The following is a 24,135-nucleotide window of genomic DNA, read 5'->3' as shown; positions in this document are numbered from 1 at the left end:
CAGACCCTGAAGACTCCCATCCTCCCTGTCGATGCTGCCTCGTGAGAGCCTCACATCAGGTTTCTTAAGAAATTAAAACAAAAATAGAAATAACTTCATTTTTTACTTGAAGATTACTGACAGATTCTGTTCAAAATTCCCTTTCTCCAACACAATTGTTCTCTGTTGCAGCCTACAGAACCAGCCCCCCTACTAATCTGCCTTCACCCTTGCCTTTCTCCAGGGGAAGCACTGCTTCACTCTATGGCGTCTGTGCTCCAAGTCTTGCCTGTTTCTCAGTTAGGTGTGAGCTAGCATTCCTCACTGTGGCAACTGAAGCCCTGTGTCTCCATCTCCTACCAGGGCCATGCTCCGAGCAGCCCTTTGACAACTTGAAGGGAAACTTCTTTCCAGAAGCGGTCCCCACACTACCCTTTGCCCACTTCCTCCCTTTTCTTCTGGGTGTGGGAGAACATGGGCCCTCAATGAATACTGAGGTCTGGGAAAGGGCAGCACAGGAAATAAGTGTAGGAACTACTGATAGCTCATCACAGACAGGACTCTGGACAGACAAAAGTTGTTAAGAATCCTCAGGGGTGTTGTGTGGGAAAGGGTGAACACGGCACATTTTAGCAGACTTGTGGAAAAACTCTAATAACCAGAGGTGCCTTGAAACAGGATGGACAGAGCTGGGGATTTAGCTCAGTGGTTCTGCCGCCTGCCTTGAAAGCACAAGGTCCCAAGTTTGATCCCTGGTACAAAAAAAAAAAAAAGAAAGAAAGAAAAGAAAGAAAGAAAAAGAAAGAAAGAAAGACAGACAGATGGATGGACAGTGCTGAAAGCAGCAGCCAAGAGGGCAGGGGCATCTCATGCTTGTAACGTGTGCATTCAGCAGAACTGACACCGCTCCCGTGCATCTCCGTCTATTTCCCCACTGCATGCCCTGCCTGGCCAGCAAGGAGCACATTCAATATACTGCCTACTGAGACAACTTCCAAGCTAAGAAGTCAAAAAGACATTCCCTTTTACTGAAAACTTTCCACCCAAAATCAGGTGGGAAATGACCTAAATTTGCAATGCATGTTGAGAAAGTAGACGTCTATAAAGTATGATAGAAAAGGAAACCAGAAAAGCTCTGAATAAATACTTCTGAACTGTGAAGAGCATGACTTAAATAAAGCTCTAAAGGTAAAATGCTATTCTGTACTTATATGTATTACAGTAGCAGGGACTAGTAATGCTTTTTTTTTTCGGTACTGGGGATCAAACCCAGGTCCTTGTGCTTGCGCAGCAGGCATCTTCAAAACCACTGAGCTAAATCCCCGGCCCTTGGGACTAGTAATGTTAACCCTCTAATACCCAGTGTTCCATTTCAGAATGCCTGTAACAATGGAACATAATTAAATTTTTTCTCTTCAAATTCTTGTTCCTTGAATTTTTCTAGGTAATATATATGAATTTCATGCAAAAATTCAAGATTGTCATCTTTGGCATAAATGAGTTAAAAGCCAACTCTTACTACACATGTCAGAGATAAACAAATACAGCACGATTCAGGAAAAGCCAGTCCAGAGGCATGCAGTCAGCTCACTGTGGGCAGAACAGTATGCTCTATCTTCAACCAGAAAGGACTATGCTGGGAGACAGGCACAACTGTGACTGGGAGGGAAATGCACTCAAGAGAAAAGTCAGAGGCAGGCAGTCTTGGCCTGAATGACAGACTCTTTGGCAGGAGTACCGACAGCAACAGAGAGACATTAAGCCAATCAGTGGGGCTGCTTTACTGCAGGTCCTGTTCCAGCAAATGCTGGAGTTGCATCTTTACTCAATGGAGGCAGTGAACCCTCAACCCCAGAACACAGTTAGAAAAAAAAAAATCCCAAACAAAAGGCATTTTGAGAAAATGTGCCTGAGAGGACCTTGCTTTGACAGGTCACAGAGTATTATTCAACATAAATACCAAGGTCAAGAAAGGCAGAGATGGCTAGGGATTTAGCCCAGTGGTTCTGCCGCCTGCCTTGAAAGCACAAGGATCCAAGTTCAATCCCCGGTACCCCCCCCCCCCAAAAAGAAAGGCAGAGAAACTGCTCAGGCTTATTAGGCAGAGTGAAGAGACATGCAACTGTACACAACTCATGGTCAGGGCTTAGTTCTGGAAAGGTAGTATGTGACCAGCAGGTGAGACATGGATAGGATGGCAGATAAACTAATGAGACCACATCACTTAACTTCCTCATGTTGGCACTGGACTGTGGCTATGCAGGATGACAGCCATCCTTTAGGAAATCACATCAAAGTATTTAGGAGTGAAGAGCATGATATCTGCTATTTACTTCCAAATGGTTCAGAAAAACACAAGATGCATAAACATGCAGAGCCAATGGTAAAGCAGATGTGGCCAAATGTTAAAATTGGGGACTTTGGGCCAGGGATTTAGCTCAGTGATTCTGCAGCCTGCCTCTCAAGCGCAAGGTCCCGAGTTCAATCCCCGGTACCAAAAAAAAAAAAAAAATTGGGGGAGTTTAGGTAAAGAGAATGTTGGAATTCTTTGCACTACTCTTATACCTTTTTTTCCAAGTGTGAAACTATGCCTTTCCCCTTTGTCCATGTACTTGGGAGATAGCTTGAAAACTGGGTCTCTGGCCGGGGATGTAGCTCAGTGGCACCACGCCTGCCTGGCAAGCAGAAGGTCCTTGAGTTTGATCCTCCATACCAAAAACAAAACAAAACAAAAAACAACAAACAGATTGAGTTTCCTCCTAAGCCCTGTTGTAGGATTCTGGGCAAAGAGAGGATGTCTTAGTCATTTTCTATTGCTATAAAGAACACTTGAGACTGAGTGAATTATAAAGCATAACGGTTTTAGTCTCATGGTTTTGGAGCCTGGGAAGTCCAAGAGAATGGTAACAACATTTGCTTGGTTTCTGGTGCTCCTCCAACTCTTGGGGGGAATCAGGAGGGCAGGTGGTTGCATGCTAAAAAGAGGGCCTAACTCAATCGACAGCTAACCCATTCCTTAGAGAGAAAGGTGCTAATCCACTAATGAGGGCTTTACTCCCATGACAAGAACACTTTCCATTAGACAACCCCCCAACAATGTTGCCCTGAGGAATTATGGTTTTAATACATGAACTTTCTGGAGATACACTCAAACCCTAGCTATGGAGGATTGGGGTTGACACTACTGTAGAAAAAGAAAGGAAAAGAAAAGAAAAGAAAAAAGAAAAGACAAAACAAGACCCAGGCCCAAACAAGATGGGTCATGTGATTTCAGGAAGTTTTTTTTTTTTTTGTACTGGGGATTGAACTTGGGACCTTGTACTTTCGAGGCAGGCAGCAGAACCACTGAGCTAAATCCTCGGCCCTGGGGAAGTATTTTTTAAAAAATCCTCTATTTGGGGACTTCCAAGGAGATGGCAGAGTAGCAAGCAGCAACAAATCAAGCTTCCCAAGATTCAGAATACACACACTGAAAAATGACAACTTGGGGAAGTAAAGAGAGTGGTGGATCCGTAGGACCCAGGAAGGACCTGAAGGGAAAATTGGAGCCTATACAGAAATTGAAGAGACAGACTACACACAGAAAAAGGAAGGGGCAAGCAGCACTTTCTCTCTGGCTCCTGGCATGAGAAAAGAAGATCGAATTTATAGATAAAGTGAAAGCAGCAATTCCAGAGGTCTCCAGGGAGAAACACAGTGGAATGGAGCTGTGACCTACAATAGCTGATTGTCTGGGGGACATAAACAACACTGCAGTCTACTACCAAAGAACTGGGGGCTAGGCCTAAGAGGCAGCAACAATCTCTCATCCCTAATAAACAGAACAGGTAGGATCCTGGGACAGACTCAAAGATCATAAGCCAGCTATGCCTAGAAGATATTTCTGAAAAGTAGTCATTTCCTAAAGAGGTCTCCACACTAGTAATAAAGATATGTACCATAAGCAATTTATGAGCATCAATGCAAAAAACAAACAAACAGGGGCTGGGGATTTAGCTCAGTGGTTTTGCCGCCTGCTGTGCAAGCACAAGGACCCGAGTTCAATGCCCAGTACCAAAAAAAACCCCCCAAAAACAAAAAAACCAAAACCAACCAACCAAACAAACAAAAATGAAAAAGCATGAAAGCAAGATGCAACCCAAGATCTCCAGCTTGCCCAAGGCAAATCCAGGGAGCACTGAGGTAGAAGACATCAAAAGCCAACTGGCTGACTTTTCTGATATGGTAGCAGTGTAAGTAATAAAGCAGATGAATGAGACTCTGGAGAAAAAACAACAAACAAAACCAAAACAGAAGTAATTACACAGATAATTGAAGTGATGATGACCACAATGAAGGACATGGTTAGCGAATTTAGAGTTGATACAGATAAAGAAACAGAGGAGCTCAGGAAAGTAATAGAAACCATGAATGCTCAACATAGGAAAGAAATGGATTCCATAAGAGATTCAAACAGATATCCAGGAGATTTAAAATCGTATTGAAAGTATATGCAGCAGAAATCAACCAATGTGAAGATAGAATATCAGATCTAGAAGATAGGGTTGTGGTTAGTGATCCAATGAAAGAGACCTTAAAAACAGCAAGGGACCACAAAAATCAAACAGCTGCTAGATGATGCAAAGAAGAATAACATACGATTAACTAGAATCAATGCAAATCAGAAAATGGGACAAAGGACATTAAAAAAACCTGTTTACAGAAGTAATAACAGAAAACTTCTCAAGCATGGAAAAAGAATTCTACTTACAGATAAGTGAGGCATATAGAACTCCCATTAGCCATAACAAGAAAAAAAAAATACATCAATGCATATAATACTTAAGATTCCAGGAATTCAACGTAAGAACAGAGTATTAAAAGCTGTTAGAGGGCCGGAGATTTAGCTCAGTGGTTCTGCCCCTGCCTTTCAAGCTCAAAGACCTGAGTTCGATTCCCAGTACCCTCCCCCCAAAAAAAGCTGTTGGAGAAAAGAAACAAGTCACCTATAGAGAAAAATCCATCAGAATGAAACCTGACTTCTCAACATAAACCCTTAAGTCAAGGAGAACAGAGTGAAGTATTTCAAGCCATAAAACAAAACAACCTCCAACCCAGACTGATGTACCTCACAAAATTATCTTTCAAAATTGATGAAGAAAATACTTTCATGATAAAGAACACCTGAAGAAACTCATGACTACCAAACTAGCACTCCAAAAAATTCTGAGGGATATTCTAGAAAAAGACAATGAAGACAACAATTCCAAGAATCCCAACAGAATGAATCTACCAGCCAAGGCAAGGCAAGCAATTAAACAGAATGGAAAGACACAGAATCAACAATGGGAAAACAATATGATTAGGATGAGTCAATACATATCAGTTATAATCATCAATGTGAATGGTCTTGATTCACCAATAAAAAGAAACAGATTGGCAGAATGAATCAAGAAAAAAGATTGAACAATATGCTGCATACAAGAAACACATTTAACTAAAAAAGAAACTCATGGACAAAGTCAAAGGATGGAAAACAATATTTTATGCAACAGGAATCTGGAAAAAAGCAGGAGTAGCTATTCTAGTTGCAGACAAAGTAGATTTCAAGCCAAGATTGATCAGAAGAGACAAGGCACTATGCAGTTGTTAAGAGAACAATCCAAGAGGAAGAGGTAACAATCATAAATATATATGTGCCAAATAATAGTGCACCTGCTATATAAAAAAAAATCAGATAAGCACTAATGCAATTGTAATGGGGGCCTCAATACTCCGCTGTCACAAATAAACATATCAATTAGATAAAAAATCAACAAAGAAATATCTGAGCTGAAGCAAATCTTTGAACAAATGGACTTCGTGTTACACCCCACAATAACAGAATACACATTTTTCTCAGCAGCACATGGGACTTTCTCCAGAACAGACCACATACTAACTCACAGAACATGCTCAAGTAAAAGCAAAATGAAATTATCCAATTTATATTCTCAAATCATAGTGCAAAGAAACTGAAAATAAATAGCAAAAGAAACCAGTAAAACTACATGAATACACAGAAATTAAATAACACCCTCTTGAACAACCAACCAGTCACAGATGAAACTAAAGAAGAAATCAGACAGTTTCTACAATTAAACGATAATTCCAATCTAATATAACGGAACTTATGAGACACAATGAAAGCGGCCCCATGAGGGAAGTTTATAGTGGTGAATCACAACATCAGAAAAACAGAGCAAGTTCAAATGAATAACCTAATGTTGAACCTCAAAGTTCTTAAAAAAAAGAAGAGCAAGTTAAACCCAAAGCTCATACAAGGAAGGAAATTATAAAGATCACAGTAGAAATTAATACAATTGCGACTAAGAATACAAAGAATCAATGAATTGAAGTTGATTCTTTAAAAGACTGAATAAAAAGGATAAACCTTTAGCCAACCTCATCAAAAGAAGGAAAGACCCAAATCCATGCAATTAGGAATGAAAAGGGAGAAATCACAACAGACAGAAATCCAGAAGATTATCAGTACCTACACTTTGAGAACCTGTAGTCTAGGAAGATAGAAAATTCAAAAGAAATGGACAAATTCCTAGATACATATAATTAACAAAGCTGAATCAAGAAGACATAAAAATTCTAAGTAATCCAGTATCAGTTAATGAAATTGAAGAGGTAATAAAAAAAATTAATAACAAAGAAAAGCCCAGGTCCTGACGGATTCACTGCTGAATTCTACAAGTTTAGAGAAGATCTAATGATATTATTCCTCAAAGTTTTTAAAATAAATTTGAAAAGAAAGCACTACCCCCAAACTCATTCCTAGAAGCAAGCATTATCTTGACACCAAAACCAGAGAAGGATCCAACCAAGAAAGGGAATGACAGGCCAATATCCTTAATAAACAGAGATGCAAAAATCCTCAGTAAGACACTGGTGAACAGAATGTAGCAAGTCATCAAGAAGATCATACACCATGACCATGTAGGATTCATCCTAGGGATGCAGGGATGGTTCAACATATGCAAATCAATAAACATAATATACCACATTAAGAGAATCAAGGACAAAAACTATATGATCATATCAATAGATACAAAAAAGCATCTGACAAAGTCCAACACTCATTCATGATAGAAACCCTATGAAAATTGGAATAGAATCTCAATCTGATAAAAGCCATCTATGACAAATTAATAGGCAACATCATAAAAAATGGTCAAAAACTGAAAGCTTTCACTCTAAAATCAGGAACAAGATAAAGATGCTCACTATCACCATTCCTGTTCAATATATTTCTGGAAACATTAGCCAGAGCAACCAGACAAGAGAAAGAAGTAAAAGGAATATTGATAGGAAAGGAAAAAGTTAAATTACTACTATTTGATGATGACATGATACTCTACATAGAAGATCCCAAAAACTCCACCAAAGATTCCTAGAATTAACAACCAAATTTGGAAGTGTAGCAGGATACAAAGTCAACACTCAAAAATCAACAGCATTCTGGGAGCTGGGGATTTAGCTCAGTGGTGCTTCCGCCTGCCTTGCAAGCACAAGGTCCCGAGTTCAATCCCTGGTACAAAAAAAAAAAAAAAAAAATCAATAGCACTCCTGTACACAAATAACAAACTCATTGAGCTAGAAATTAGGGAAACCAAACCTTTGACAATAGCATCAAGAAAAATGAAATACATCGATCAAATGAAGGAAGTGAAATACTTTTACATTAAAAACTTTAGTACTCTGAAAAAGGAGATTGAAGAGGATGTCAGAAAATGGAAAGACAACCTACAATATGGGAAAAATTTTTTAGCAGCTGTACCTCAGACAAAGGACTACTATCTAGAATATACAAAGAATTGAAAAAAAATCAGACCCCCCCCAAATTCAAAGATCCAATTCAAAAATGGGCATCTGAGATGAACAGACATTTCTCAAAGAAGTAAAAGCAGCAAACAAATATATGAAAAAATGTTCAACATCACTCGTCATTTGAGAGATGCAGATGAAAACAACACTGAGATTCCACCTCACCCCACAAAGAATGACTGCTATCAAGAAATCAGCCAATAACAAATGCTGGCAGGGGTGTGGGGAGAAAGGAACCCTTCTCCATTGTTGGTGGGAGTGCAGACTGGTGCAACCACTGTGGAAATCAGTATGGAGATACCTCAAAGAATCAGGACTAGAGGTCCCATTTGACCCAGCTATTCCCCTGCTGGGTATCTTCCCAAAAGAATTAAAAGAATCATACCACAGTGATATATGTGCACCCATGTTTATAGTGGCACAGTTTGTAATAGCTAAAGCTTGGAAGCAGCCCAAGTGCTCATCAACTGGAATCTGGATAAAGAAAATGTGTTTTGTTTTGTTTTTTATAAAATGGAGTACTACTCAGCCATAAAGAACGAAAAACTAGAGTCATTTATAGCTAAATGGATGCATATCGAGGCCATACTCTTTAAGTGAAATAAACAGGACACACATATGTAAATACTGAATAGTTTCTCTAGTGTGAGAAACTGATAGTGTAAACAAGGGTTAAAATGATTAAAATGAATAACTGGTTATTATGAATAACTATTCAATCATAATTTGAATTAGGAAAAAAGGTCCAAAGATGAAGGAGTGAAGGGAGGGGAAGGGGAAAGGAAAAGAAGAAAAGGAAAACCTATGAGAAAAAAAAAAAAAAAGGAAATGAAATCTATGTAAATAGGGAAGGGCGAAGGGGGTGAAGGGCGCACAGGTAATGGGGAAAAAAATAAGAACCAAGATATATCATGTACAGGTACAAACATCCAATGATAAATGTAAATGAATTGTATACCTAAAATGTATCAATAAAAGAACTAAAAAAAAAAAAAAAAGAAAATGGAAAGATACATAGGCAGAGTCAATACAGTGAAAATGGCCATACTTCCAAAACCATTATACAGTTTAAATGCAATCCTAATTAAAATACCAATAGCATACCTCACAGAAATAGAGAAAACAATCCTCAAATTCATATGGAACCCAAGAGGTCCAGATGAGCAACGGCAATTCTGGCCTCATGGGCAGGGCAAGAGGCATCACAATCCTTGATCTGAAGATATACTACAAAGCTACCATGACAGCCGGGGATTTAGCTCAGTGGTACCACCGTCTGCCTTGCAAGTGCAAGTTTGATCCCCGGTACCTCCCCAACAAAAACCTTAGTTATTCATTCAAAGCTACCATGATAAAAACAGCACAGTACTGGCAAAAAAGCAGTACTTGTTTTTCCTGATGATCAGCAGTTCCTGATGATCAATAGAGAAAAACAGAAGATGCAGAAACAAATCCAAACACACTCAGATAACTTATCTTTGACAAGGGGGCTAAACACCTTCACTGGAAGAAAGATAGCCTCTTTAAATAGTGCAGGGAAAGCTGGCTTTCAACATGTGGAAGACTAAACCTAGACTCATCTCATCATGCATTAAACTAAATAGAAATGGATTCAAGATATAAATATAAAAACAGAAACAATCTGCTGGAAGACAGAATAGGTAAAACTCTTGAAGAGATAGGTATAGGCGAAGACTTTATGAAAAAAAGCCCTGATCATACAGAAAATATTACAGAGAATCAACAGCTGGGATCACATACTAAAAAGCTTTTGCATAGCAAAGGAAACCACCAGCAGAGTGAAGAGACAACCCACAGAATGGGAAAAAAATTTTATCAGCTACACCTCAGACAATGGATTAATATCTACAGTATACAAAGAACTGAAAAAAAATCAGACTCCCTAAGACCCAATCCAAAAAATGGGCATCTGAAATGAATAGACATTTTTCTGATGAAGAGGTACAAACAGCAAATAAATATATGAAAAAATGTTCAACATCACTGGTCATTCACGAAATGCAAATTAAAACAACACTGAGATTCCATCTCACTCCAGAAAAATTGGATATCAAGAAATCAACCAATAACAAATGCTGACAAGGCTGTGGGGGAAAAAGGAACCCTTCTCCATTGTTGGTGGGAGGTAAACTGATGCAACCACTGTGGAAATCAGTGTAGATTCTTGAAAAAACTGAAACTAGTGGTTCCATCTGACCCAGCTATTCCCCTTCTTGGCACCTTCCCGAAAGAGTTAAAAGCATAATACCAGTGATATATGCACACCCATGTTTATAGCAGCACAATTTGTAATAGATAAATCTTGGAAACAGCCCAGATGCCCATCAGCGGATGAATGCATGACAAAGATGTGTTTTTTAAAATACACAATGAATTACTATTCTGTCATAAAGAAGGATAAACTTCAGTCATTTGTAGGTAAATGGATGTACCTCAAGACCATAATTTTAAGTGAAATAAATAAGACATACAAGTTTAAATACTGGATCATTTCTCTGGTGTGACAAACCCAAAGGTAAGTAAGGAACAAAATGGAGGACAGATATTAGGAAGTAGGAAGAACATGTTCAAATCGGAAGAGGAACAATGGAGGGGGTGGGTAGTAAGGGATCTGAAAAATAAAGAATGGAAAAAAAAAAATAGAAACAAAACTTCTGTAAATGGGGAGGGGAAGAAGGGTTGAAAGGATGGGAGGGGAATGGGGAAAAAAGAGTTAAGATATATTATTTACAGGTACAAATTCCCTATGATGAATGTGTATGGAAAATATGTACTAATAAAATTTTAAAAAATCTTCTATTATTTAATAATAGCCTAAACACAAGAAACATGTATTTTCTTTTTTTGCTAAAGGGAATTGAACTCAGGACCTTGTGCTTGCCAGGCAGGCATAGTGCCACTGAGCTATATCCCTGGCCCAAAACATGTACTTTCTGCAGAAAAATTAAGATTCTGTAAAAAAGAAAAGAAATAAAGTCTACTTAATCTTATCAATTAGAAGTTACTGGTGTTAGTTAACATGGTATAAACATATGTTTACAAAAATGGGATCTGGGCATGGTGGATTAGTTCTGCAATCCCAGAATGCTAGGAACCTGAGGCAGGAGGACCATGAGTTCAAACCCAGCTTGGGTAACTTAGTGAGATCCTCTATCAAAATAAAAAAAAAAAAAAAAAAAAGAGCTGGGGATACAGCTCAGTGCAAAGGCCCTGAGGTCTAACACATTCTTGTTGGTTTGAACCACTGGTGGTCTACACATGACTGTCCCACTGGGAGGACTAAACCACCGGTGGTACATCCATGACTGTCCCTCAGGGTGGCTTGTACCACCTGATGGGACTTTACCATGCCACACAATGGGACAGTCATGAATGTACCACTGGTGGTTCAAGCTAGTGGGGATATAACACATTTATTTTATTTTTATTTTTATTTTTTTTTTGGTACTGGGGATCGAACTCAGGACCTTGCGCTTGCGAGGCAGACGCAGTGCCACTGAGCTAAATCCCCAGCCCATAACACACTTAAATCAGAGGCAACTGGCAGTAAGACACATGAATTATGGCCTGTCATGAACAATTCTAGTTCCAGAAAAAAAAAGTAACCACATCATGTAGTTTTACAGCCATCACATAAAATCTACACAGGGGAAACTGACGCAGTGTGAAGAGGGTGCACAATATGAATGAATACCATATGAAACAGAAAATGAAAGTGAAGGGCAGGCTCTGGCACAGTCTGCCTAGGTTCCTATCAGGCTCCATGCCTGAGAAGCATGTGACATCTGAGCCTAATTTCTTGATCACTAAAGTGGAGCATCAATTGTAAATACTATGATGATTAGGACTATATGACTTAACAATGCAAATCATTGAGCTAGAGGACCAGGGATTTAGCTCAGTGGTTCTGCCGCTTGCCTTGCAAGTGCAAGGACCTGAGTTTGATCCTCGGTACCCAAAAAAAAAAAAAAAAAAATCACTGAGCTAGTGCCACACAAGTGTTAAAAATGAACAGTCTTCTTCGTGCTGGATATGTGCGTTATTTTTAAAACTTCAGTTGTATAAATGGGCTGTGAGTAAATACTTCTGTATAGAAATCTAAGTTTCCAGTTATTTTCCTTGGACAGATTTTTAAGACGGGATTACTGTGTCAAAGGTTTTGAAGATTTGGGAAATTCTTCAAGTGCATTTCCACACTTCTCTCTCTGCCTCATACTCCTGTGGTAGCATGTCACAACTCCTGATCAATTCATAAACAGACCACCATCTACTGCTGTAATTGGCCCTTCTCTCATTTCCCTAAGGACCTGGCCATTTTGGTCTTTCCCCTAGATGAGCAGAGTTCCATGAAGACAGGTTATAGGGCTGCCTCCCCACCCCCCATGACCTAGTAGAATGCCAGGGGGCAGGTGGGTGCCCTATGCATTCTTCCTGTGATCTGGCTGTTTATGGGCCTTTGGGGAAGGGACTAAACCTCTCCAGACCCATTTCCTCACCTGTGAAATAAGTAGAATGATATCTACTTCAGACAGAATTACAGACGTGTTTGGCAATATCATGCACAAAGTAGATGTCTAGTAAATATTTCCTAAAGGAATGCTTCACTAAAGATGCTGACAATTTTTTTTTTTTTTTTGAGACAAGAGTTTTGCTATGTAGTTCAGGCTGGCCTGGAATTCATGGCGATCCTCCTGCCTCAGTCTCCAGAGTGCTGGGGTTACAGGAGTGCTCCACCATGCCTAGCTGACAAAATATTTTAAAGGTGAAGAATCTGAAGTTTAGAAAGGCAGAATTAGGCTGGAGTAGCTCCCCGGGCACCAGCCACTGGGTGCTCGGATTCCTGGTGGGCAAGGTACAGGTGGCCTTGGGGATATGGCCACCAGGCAGATTGTCCCCCACAAAAGAACTGACCATGTCAGAATGAAAGGAAGCTGCATGCAGGGTGCTCTCCGTGGACCCTTTGAAAACAATACAACACAGTATTCAATTCTATAGGGATCTTCTCTGGATCATGCTATGGTGAAAAATGTTCTGGAAAGGCAAAAAGCGATATAGTAGTAGCAGTTCCCAAAGTAGCAAGATCAGTACAAAGAGCAAGTCTGTAGATTCCAGCCTTGGGAGTCTTTTGTGGTCCAGCACTGCGGCCAGCCTCAACACAGACTCCACCAAGAGCTCAGGACAAAGCAACAATAATTCAGATACCTGTGCAGAATTTGGAATAAAGGATATTGGTGACATTGAGAAGCTGAAACTCTGAGGGAAAAGTCTTGAAGGACCACCAGACCTGATAAATTATATAAATGTTGCCCAGTGAGATGAAAAGTTGCAATTTGTTTCTCTGGAGGAAGAATATATTATGGGAATTTCCAAGTATGGTATAAAAGTGTCACTATCAGAACAATATGATGTCCTGCACTGGCATGCTCTGTCCTTAATCATCAGCATGGTGTGCTATAATGATGGCCCACTCTCAATCTGTGATACTGAACTATTAGGGAAACAGGAAGGGATGCCCTGCTCCAACTCTGAAGGAGTGCAATGTATGAAATGCCAACCATTAAAAAATTATATTAAAATATCTGGGTGTGGTGGCACACGCTTGTAATCCCAGCACTCAGGAGGCTGAGGCAGGAGGATAGCTGTGAGTTTGATGCCAGCCTGGGCTACATAGTGAGTTCAAGGCCAGTCTGAACTACATAGTGAGACCCTGTATCAAAAAAAAAGTATATATATATATAAAAAAATGCATAAATAGTAAGTTAACTCTCAATGGTCTTAATACTTTTTGTTATAAAAAGAAGCCCTCATTTTAAAATGCAAAAAGCTTTATTAATGCAAATAAGTAACACACAAGTTCACTCCAATCACACTGAGGACCTGTCTGAGAAAGACAATGAAATCTGCCCGTGTGGCCTCCCACGGATGCAGCATCACTGGCCAACAGGTAGAGGTGGGCAGAGGCTGGGATGTTGGAGCGGTTCGTGCTGGTCCCGAACAGTAACACTGTCAACTTAAGACACATAAAGGAAGCTTTCAGAAGCGCACTGTCCAGATCACACGTTAGAAAACCCTAGTGTTTATTCCAGCATTAAAAGAACCTTAAAAGATTACAAAAAGAAAAAATAGAGAAAGAAAGAAAGAAAGAGAAAGAAAGAAAGAAAGAAAGAAAGAAAGAAAGAAAGAAAGAAAGGCAGGCAGGCAGAATTAGTTGCTTTGGGCAACATAGCTGTAGTGGGCTTCATTCATTCAGTCAAAAACATATTCCTTAAGGAAAAAGAGAAACACCAAATGTGTTTGTGTATACAGTAAAGCACTATACTTCATGTATTTACATATATTACTTGTGTTTATTTCTATATAAATCACAGAAAATTACTTTTAATTTAATTAAAACTTTAATTACTATCTATCTATCTATCTATCTATCATCTATGCAATATAGTACTAGGGATTGAACCCAGGGCCTTCACACTGAGTTATAGCTTTTTATTTTGAGATAAGGGTCTCAAAAAGACACTAAACTACCCAGGTGTGGCCTTCCAAGAGTGTCTGGATTACCTTTTAATTTTGAGACAGAGTCTTAATATTGCTCAGGCTGGCCTAGAATTTATTTACTTTTTAATTTTTTTTTTTGGTACTGGGGATCAAACTTGGGTCCTTGTGCTTGTGCAGCAGGTGGCGAAACCACTGAGCTAAATCTTTGATCCTGGCCTAGAATTTATGATCCAAGTATTTATCAGTCAGGATTACAGGTGTGTGCCACTGCACTGGTATACTTTTTTTTTTTTTTTGGGAGACCGAGGATCGAACTCAGGTCCTTTCGCTTGCAGGCCAGGCAGTGGAACCACTGAGCTAAATCCCTGGCCCCTGGTATACTTTTTAAATGCATAATAATTCCCTAACATTGTATAGTAATACTTCGGTTCATGAACACTTTTGTTTGCAAACAAAAGCATTCAGCAAAATTTTGCTTCCATTTGCAAACTTCATGTTGGGTGGCAAACACAACTACAGCCATCTTCCCCCAAATCGTAAAACAAATTAAGTTCATAAACTGAGGTATCAGTGTACTTTTCTAAAAATAGGATTTTAATTTTAAAATGAGAGAGGCCAGTCCATATAAAGTACTCTTTTTCTGTTGGTTTTTTGAGATGGGGGAGGGAATCTCACTTTGTAGCCAAGCTGGTCTCGAATTTGCAGGCTGAGTGCTGGGATTACAAGTGTGTGCCACCACACCTGGCTTATATAAAGTATTCTTGTGCTCCAAGGTGTTAATGGAAACACACATTTGATCTTTTTCTCATACAGAGCCTGCCTGAGTGAAAGATGATGCCATGCTGGGATTTCAGAGCAATGCAGACAAAGAAGCCAAGCAAAAGCAGATTCTGCCCGTTTCTGCTCCTGGGTAAAGTGAAATCCTCCTTTGTTCCCCATACAGCACATTATAGATAAAGATGGTGCACTAAAGATAAAAAGAAGCAATCTGTATTTAAAATGTGTATACAAATGGATCAGAAACACATAAAGAATGTTGACTGAGATAAATTGGACATGCTCAAGTATCTTATAATATCTCTTCTATGAGAAACCCAAAGTATACATAAAGAGCAAAATACTGAATACCTGCATAACACACCATCTGGATTAAGATACTGAGCAGGTAAACCAGGTGTGGTGATGCACATCTAAAATTCCAGCACTTGGAAGGCTGTGGCAGGAGAACTGCTGTGAGTTCGAGACCAGCCTGGGTTACATAGTGAGTTCAGTGCTAGCCTGGACTGTACAAGGATATCCTGTCTCAAAAAACAAAATAAAAAGAACAAAACAAAGATACTGAGCAGGCAACCAGTAGCCCTGCACATCCTTGCCTGGTTGGTACCTGCCCCAAACTTGTCACAGGAACTATATTTCCCCTCCAGCTCCACAGAGCACTCTTGCTTGTTTGCAAGCTCACATAAATAGGTTGCAAAATACAACTCTTTTGCATCTGCATCTGGCACCTTTTGCAAACTTAAGTTTGGTAAGGCTTGGCCTCAGCCTGAGGCCATGTGTGCTAATAATGTTTTTCCTTTTTTAAATTGTTGTGTGGGATTTCATGGCGTGAATATTCATCCATTCTGCTGTTAGTGGGCAAGTGGGTTATTTCCAGTTCTTGCTACCACAAATAAGCACTGCCACAAGCATTCTTTTACAGTTAGGTATGTGCACTCAAGGCACATGCCCACAGAGTCACTGCTAGGTCACAGGTACAAGGTAGAGAGAGTTCCAGCCTCCCTGCAGCCTGGGAGGGTATTGCTTCAGATTCTAGGGACATAGCAATAAACAGGTCAGCTATGGAGTCTACCCTGTTGCTCTTATTCTAGGAAACTTCACACTTAAGATTTTCCTCAAAAGTTGTTTCTCCTCTGACAAGATTCTGTGGCTCCCAACCCTGGGCCACAGCAGGAAGGCTATGGCCAATGCAGTGGCCTGTCCTCTGACAGGTGGCACCCTGCCAGGGCTCTCCAGCTTTCATCTTGATGTTCTTTCAGGCTACTGGGTCTGTTGTGCAAGCGAAAAACAGCTCTGCTGTTTCTATCCTTTCTTGGAACACAAATAGGCTTTATATAGACAAGACTTGTTCATTTAAAGTTAAAATCTTTCTTTTTTAGCGTAGTACCACATCAGGAAATTACTGTGTACACAGTACTAGCAAGAAGCCAAGTTACTTTATTTTTAGGCAGGGCTTCATGGGAAGGCAAGCCCTTTCAGCAGATGGAGGCTCTACCCTGGCTGCCAGCACTGTGGCAAAGTGGTCATTTTATAAGAAAGTACTTACAACAGTTGGATTCTTGGACACAGCTGTCTCAGAAAGGATAGTCTGAGATGGAGACATAAGACAGAGCATAGTCCAGGACACAGCATCTGCTGTTGCGAGGCCACAGGACCTCAGGGAGGAGCCTCAGGCTCTCATCATAGAAATTATTTTGAGTAGGGTATTGTGATAATGGAGGTATCCAAGGAGGGATGCCTGACCCACAAAAAGACTCAGTAAATGACAGGGTGGCGAACAGCAGCAACCTCTCAAAACTATGTGAGCTCTGGAAACACTGGGCATCTAATAGACACGTTCTGATCCAGCAGAAAAAAATGGGCACTATTACTGACAAAGCAGTTAGCTTTTCATATAATAGAACTCATCTCCCTGGTGTAGAGCTGCGCTCACCAAGGGGAACAGCAAGCAGCATGTGGGCCTGAATTGGGTGGGCCACGTGTCTGTGACCAGTTCAAATGGGAAGCAGAGAGCAGGTGTCTTCAGATTTTTTTTTTTTTTGAGAATTGGGAAGTGAACTCAGAGCCTTTGCACTGAGCTACATCCCTAGGCCTTTCATTTTTTTGAGACAGGGTCTTGCTCTGTAGTTCAGGCTATCTTTGAGCTCACTATATAGCCCAGGGTGGCCCTGAACTCCCGGCAATCCTCCTGCCTCAGCCTCCAGAGTGTTGGGATTACAGATGTGTGCCAGCACGCCCAGCTTGTTTATTTTCTGAGACAGGGTCTTGCTATGTAGTTCAGGGTAGCCTTGAACTCACCATGTAGCCCAGGTTGGCCTCAAACTTCCAGAAATCCTCCTGCCTTAGCCACTTGAGTGCTGTTAAGTGTCACTCAAGGCAATTTTTCTCCGTAAAAAACTCTGACTGGGGCTTCCACAGCAGAACTGTAGAATAGCAGTTTATTATGGTTACCTGCAAGTTGTCATCCCTGGCAAACACAAAGCCAGCTGTCTGCTCCAGGGGCATTCATAAATTCCATGCGTCCAAACTTTAAGTCCTTATGTTTCCCGAAAAAGAACCCCTCCATCTGAATTTTCTATCTCATTTGGTGGCACAATGTCACTTCTAGTGCCATCAAAGCTAGGATTCCTGTCCTGGAGTCCTCCTTCCTCCTGAACTCATATATTGACAAGCCAATCTTGTCCCTTTCTGTTCTGGAGCACTTAATTCTGTTCTCTCTCCCTCTTGGCTTCTATCTCAGCCCTCCATCACCTATCCAAATGACTGCTCAACTTCCTAAAGGATGTCTGCACTTCCAGTCTTTCCATTTCATCCATGTCAGTGGGGCACTAAGGCAATCTTCACACCTTTAAGAGCATCCCCAGGCCTAAGATCAGAGTGTGGCCTTGGGATCAACTAAGTGGCCACTCATGCTGCAAGTCCTTGCCACTTTAGACCCACTGCAGTACAACTTTAGAGCCCTGAAACTGGATTTTACAAGTTCTCTGGTAATTTTTTTGCATATCAAAATTAATTTGCACACTTGGAACATAAGTATGCTATCTATGTCCATAGGGTTCTTGCAATGTTTGCTTTTATTTTTCATTTAACAAACATTTAGATGTCTAATATGTAAGACACTGTATAGGGTCACAAATATTCACTCAGCAAACATGGACTGAGTCTTATCAGTGCTGACAAGTACTGCAAGAGGTGAGGAAGAACACTGAATACAGTGCCTGTCTTTGACACCCACACTGCAGTGGAAGAGACAAGTGAAGAAGTAAATGAAATGTTGTCACAAAGTGGTAAGAACAAGGAAGAAAATAAGGAGGGTATAGAGAGTTATGAATTCTGTCACACAAGCTCACTGGGTATTTGTAATCTACACCTGAAACACTGTTTGTTTTTCAGTATTCTACAAGCAGAATTAACTGTTCTTTCATATAATACAACAAAAGTGCATCACAGTGCTCGGGAAACAGACTGATAGGTGAGGTGGGCGTAAGGATGAGCAGCCAGAAGGAAAGGAGATTAAGTCTGAGAACAAAAGCATGAGTGGAAGGAAGCAGATGAAGTAGGGAGCTGTACTGTACCCCAAAGACCGGCAAGGTGGGCCAGCCTGGAGCATCTGGGAGGAGGCAATTTAAGGAGCTGACCCCAGGATTTTTAGCCTCAGCAAGAAGGAAGAATGCAGGTGTTGGCTCACAGTTTATGACCTGGCTAGAGTTATCCTTGCAACCACTGTATTTTAATTCAGAGAAGGACAGGATCACATTGCATTTTGTAAGTATTGCTGTGGCATGAGAAACAGCTCAGAGAAGATGTATTTTAGAGAATATTTCCTCCCTTAGTCCCTTTTCTTCTTCCCTCCCTCCCTTGTGCTGGGGATAGGACCCAGGGCTTGGCATGCTAGGCAAGCTTTCTATGACTGAGTTACACCCTCAGCCCTTGTTTCAATTTAAAATGTTCTAATTTACCTGTTCTCTGCCTCTGAACTCCTCTTCCCATCCTCTTCATTTCCCTCAGTAGTTATGACCACCTACCTATGCCTCAGGCTGGAAATGCCCCAGTTCTGAATGTTTCCTAGCTCTTGTACCTGCATACATGTCCAACTCCACTCACCTACCATATGGACCCCAGGGGTTCCCAATCCTGCCTCCACCTCCATCACAACATCTTTATAATGAAACGAATGTAACTGTAATTGAGATTCTTTTTTTTCCCCCACTGTGGTACTGGCAATTGCACCCAGTATTGTCATACTGAGCTATAGCCACAGTCCTTTTTTATTCTGAGACAGGGTATTGGTAAATTGCCCACGTTGGACTCCAACGTTTGATCCTCCTGCTCCAGGCTCCCAGGGTGCTGGGATTTCAAGTGTGTGTCACAGTGCCTGCCTGGCTGACAGACATTCTTAAAACGCCAAGTGGCTACTACTATCTTGCTTAAAGGTTTGATGGTTTCCTAGTATACTTAGAATGAAACCTCAGTCTCCCCACTCAGGTAGTGCCCCCCAGCCTGTGGCCACACCAGTCAAGTACATTGCTGCATGGAGCCTCTGCAGGCTCTGTCAACTCCAGTGGTGCCATCCTGTCCCTTGGCCACAGCAGCCAAATTCAATGGCTGTCTTGTCCTGTTGTCTCCCTTGGGATGGAATGCATTCTGGTCTCCAGATTTTTCTCAGCCACCTACTCTTCCTCTCTACTCACTGGTTTTCTCATAGCAGTTATGACTGATGACTTGTTTTCTAGTTTATCTTTCCTTTTCTCCCCACCCAAAGGATAGCTCTGTGGATAGAGGTAGGAACTGCACCTGTCTTATCCATCAAGATCTTCTAAACATCTGAAAAAGGCTGGCAGTGGAGCTCCACGAGGAAGCTGTGGTCCAAGGGAGATATAAGAGTGGATGGACTCAGATAGGAAAAAGTAACAGTTGAGGAGAGATTCAAAAGAGCCAGAGGGTTGGATCCCGGGTACCAAAAAAAAAAAGAGCCAGAGGATCAGAACTAAGATAATTTGATGACAGTGACTGTGAAGGAAGGTACAGAAAAAAACCACTTTACTTTCTAAATGGGGTTAGAGGAGGTGTCAGGAAAATGACATGAAAATACAACAGCAGAGATAAGTTTGATAGAGAGCTTCATGAACCCAGTTCTAGACCTGCTGATTTTGATGTCCTGATAAAATGTCCAGCTGAGGGTGTCTAGGAAGCAAATTCTCACAGCAGAGATAGGGACAAGATCACCCAGAGCATTTTATAAAACAAGTATGGCTTTAATCTTGAAACCAGTAATGACAATGAATAAATCATTCTCACTTATGAACATCAATACCAAATTAGGAATGAAATACCATAAACACAAAACCAATCTTAAAAGTATTCCCAATTATAAGTAGGTAGGAATTTGTCCTTGAACAAAGGACTAGCAGGAGCCTAAGGGAAATGCACCACACACCTCCTGAGAGGAAATCTTTCAGAAGGTTCCTCTTTAGAAAGAGTATGCTTAAAATACAGAAGGGCAAGACTGCACTTCATGGAGAACCATACAAAAAATAGGAAGTAGGCAACAGATGCTTCAGGAGAAAAATATACAGTATATATCAGTACTGAAAATGGACACAAATTTTTAAAAAAGTAACTCAACTGTGCTTGAGAAACAAACATCCAAGGAAATCAGTCAAAAAAAGCCTTCATGTAATAAATTTTTACAAAATACAAGATAAAATCCTAAGAAGCAACTGCATTCCTTTTTTCTCATTTTTAAAAATAGTTTTTATTCTGCAACTGCAGAAACACATAGCTGAAAAGTTCAGTAACTACAAGGAACAATTTCAGCTGAAGCGCTACAAGAATATGCAGTCATTTAATAAGGGAGTTAAAGAAAATCATAAAAGCAATGCAAGAGAAATCAAGGAAGTGGAGTCATGAACAGGTTTGAGGAAGGGAGGTGCACTAAGGTGGGCAGTCAGGCTGTCCTGTGGACTCAATACAGTTCCAGGAAGAGTGCCTTTGGGCTATGTTGTCCAACAGTGTAAGTGGATTACTGGCAGACGATGGAGGCTTCCTGGAGAGAGCTGGGCACATTCTACACAAAGCATGGGTTACAGGGGCTCATATATTCATTAGAACCCTTTAGATTTGTACAATTCAGTATATGTAAACAATCTCAAAGGAAAGAAAAAAAATTCTCAACACCTGACTAGCTGGCAGAATAAAAGCACATCTTAAGGCTTCCCCTACCCCATACAGAGGATTGAACCTAGTGTGGGAAGTTATATTCCCCAGCCCTTTCTTTTTTTTTTTTTGGTACCAGGGATTGAACTCAGGTCCTTGTGCTTGTGAGGCAGGTGCTGGAACCACTGAGCTAAATCCCCCCCCTCCGCCCCCCGCCCTTTCTTATTTCTTTCTTTCTTTTGGTACCAGGGATTGAAGGGACCTTGCACTTGTGAGGCAGGCAGTGGCACCACTGAGTTTAATCCCCAGTCCCTTTCTTACTTAATTTTGAGGCAGGGTATCCCTAAATTGCCAGAGCTGGCCTTGAGTTTGAGATCTTCCTACTTTAGTCTCCAGAGTAGATGAGATTACAGGCACACGTAGGACTACTCTCAGCTTCATCTTGAGCTTTTGTTTAGAATACCTGAATTTCCTTGGGTGAGCATGGGATCCCAGTCTGCTTACCCAGGAACAAGCTCCACTCTGGTCACATCCAGGATCTTATGGCCCTGGGTTATTACCCATACTTATCCCTCTGCCTGGAATGTACTTCCTGAGGTTGTTTGCCCCACAAGTTTTAGCTTCTCCTTTAAGGATTCTTCAACATCCGCAAGCACATCAGGCCTCTCTCCTCCTCTATCTGCATGTACTTTGTCAGCAATGTTGCTGACATTGCAGTGGCACTTTGCAGCAATCAGGAGCAAAACTTTGTAGTCATACACACTGCATCAGGACTAAAATGTTAATTCTAGTTTAGAGAGTTTATATTGTTTAGTTTTTAAAATATAAATCAATGCTTTCTAGGCAAAGGGACTCACTCTGGAGGCTGAGGCAAGAGGATTGCTGTTGAGTTTGAGCCAGCCTGGACTGCATAGTGAGTTCAAGGGTAGTCTGAATTACACAATGAGACCCTGTCTACAAACAAACAGAGCCAGGGGAGGTGGCATGTGCCAGTAATTCCAACACTCTGAGGCTGAGGCAAGAGGATTACTGCAAGTTTGAGGTCAGCCTGGGCTACATAGTGAGTTCAAGGCCAGCCTGAATTGCATAGCAAGACCCTGTCTCAAAAAGCCAAAAGATGTGGGATTAAGGAACAGCTGGTTTATTCTCAGAATAGATTTACTCTACAAATAGATTCACCTAGTAGCAGTGAATGTTAACTATATTTTACAGCTTATCTTACAATTTCAAAATCTGTCATAATTTAACTAATTTAGAATTTTGAAAGCATAGGTGAAATTCTCTCAGTCATTAACAATGCCCTCCATATAACCTCAGTGCAAGTCCATGCGAGAATAAACCCACTAGGCACCGGACAGGCACGGATAAACCACCTGCTGTACAGGAGGAGGTTATGCAGCAGGAGCTGCGGATGCTGCACACAGACCCTTGGGCTGGGTGCCTGTTCTGAATTCTGATCTGCCTCTTAAAAGCAGTGTGTAATTATGTAATTGCTCTGCAGGTCCATTTCCTTACCTCTTCAAAGTGATAAAAATAGTAAGTTCGTTTATATTTTTGTTTAGAGCCAAGAAATCTAGTGGTAAAACCTGAACTGCACTAATGTGAGGGATTTTATTGTCCCCATTATGTGAATATTTGTATTTTGCTGTGGAAGTATCAGTAGTTTTAACTGTGGGAGGCTGTTAGGTATTATATAATACAGTATATAAGAAGATCTTACTACATTTTTTTTCCCCAGTACCAAGGATCGAACTCAGGACCTTGAGCTTGCAAGGAAGGTGCAGTGCCACTGAGCTAAATCCCCAGCCCTACATTAATTTTCTAGAAGTAAACAAAAACAAAAAATATTGAATTCTGAGACACATATGGGCCTCAAGGGTTTGGACAAAGGATTTTGGACCTGTCCCTTCCTCACAGGGCAGGTGTCATGATCGAATGACTTTATATGAAAACTATATGTAGCAAATATCATGTATACGTGACTAATATTGCTACTCTTGCTTACTGTCCTGTTCCTTACTGTTCGACTGTGAAGAAGGTGCTTATTAAGTGAGTGTCCCATGTGGTAGAGACCTGAATGTGGTGCATGTATGATGTCTAAGGCCTACATTTAAAAAATAGTAAGAAAGAGCATCTTCCCAGTGTGATATATTCCAAGCTTGCACATGTGCACGAAGGGGCAGGTATGCTGAGGTTAGCCCCAAAATCTGTGAGTGCAATTTAATGTAGCGGGCATCTCCCACAGGTTAAAATGTACTCCACCAACCTTGAGTGTGGAGGTTGCTTTTAATTTTAAACTACAGTTTAAGAAATGAAAGCCACATATAAAGGATGAAGATAAAATCACACACTGATGAATTCTACAGAATATAGTTTGAAATCAATGTCACCTAAACCGTCTATCTCTTTATTTAAATGTTTCTGTGCACATAAGAGTTTAGGCGGGTTAGAACAGGGACTGGATCCTACTCTCTCCTTGGTATTTTGTCCCTTAACACAAAGTATAACAGAGCTGGCATTAGTCAATGCTCACTGAGTCATAGCATTAGGAACCAGACTTTGACTCCTCCAGTAAAGTTACTATGATTTCGTGAAAGGAACATGACTCTTGACTTCCTTCAGCCATTATTTCTTTGCCGAGTGGATTCTTGCAGGCCCCATTTTTTTGAGACAGAGTCCGGTTAGGTAGACTGGCTATTCTCCAACTTGTGAGCCTCCTACTTCAGCTTCGCAGGTGCTGGGATTACATATATGTGCCATGATGCCTGGCTTGCAGGCTCCAGTTCTGAGGCGGAGGACATAGAAGTACTTGGCAACAGAGGCCACAAGTCTAAAACAACCTTTGTTTCCAGA

At 40.8% G+C, this 24,135-nt stretch overlaps 1 protein-coding gene across 50 annotated transcripts in view; it reads right to left on the bottom strand.

The window, feature by feature from the left end:
• Ptk2 (protein tyrosine kinase 2) overlaps positions 1-24,135 on the bottom strand; it is a 347,380-nt gene that overhangs the window by 21,342 nt on the left and 301,903 nt on the right. For 42 of the 50 annotated variants that reach the window (XM_087187130.1, XM_087187131.1, XM_087187134.1 and 39 more), the window contains one exon: positions 1-63. The exons of the other annotated variants lie outside the window; for them this stretch is intronic. In XM_087187130.1, the coding sequence (XP_087043256.1) occupies positions 1-63 (63 nt within the window). The remainder of the gene's footprint in view (positions 64-24,135) is intronic. 50 annotated transcript variants of the gene reach the window in all.

This window comes from Heterocephalus glaber, unplaced genomic scaffold, assembly GCF_053883595.1.
Source record: "Heterocephalus glaber isolate CG9 unplaced genomic scaffold, H.glaber_assembly_v1.0 deba00000281, whole genome shotgun sequence".
NCBI lineage: Eukaryota > Metazoa > Chordata > Mammalia > Rodentia > Bathyergidae > Heterocephalus > Heterocephalus glaber.
Note: the sequence above shows the minus strand (reverse complement) of the source record. Positions and strands in the feature narration are given on the sequence as shown.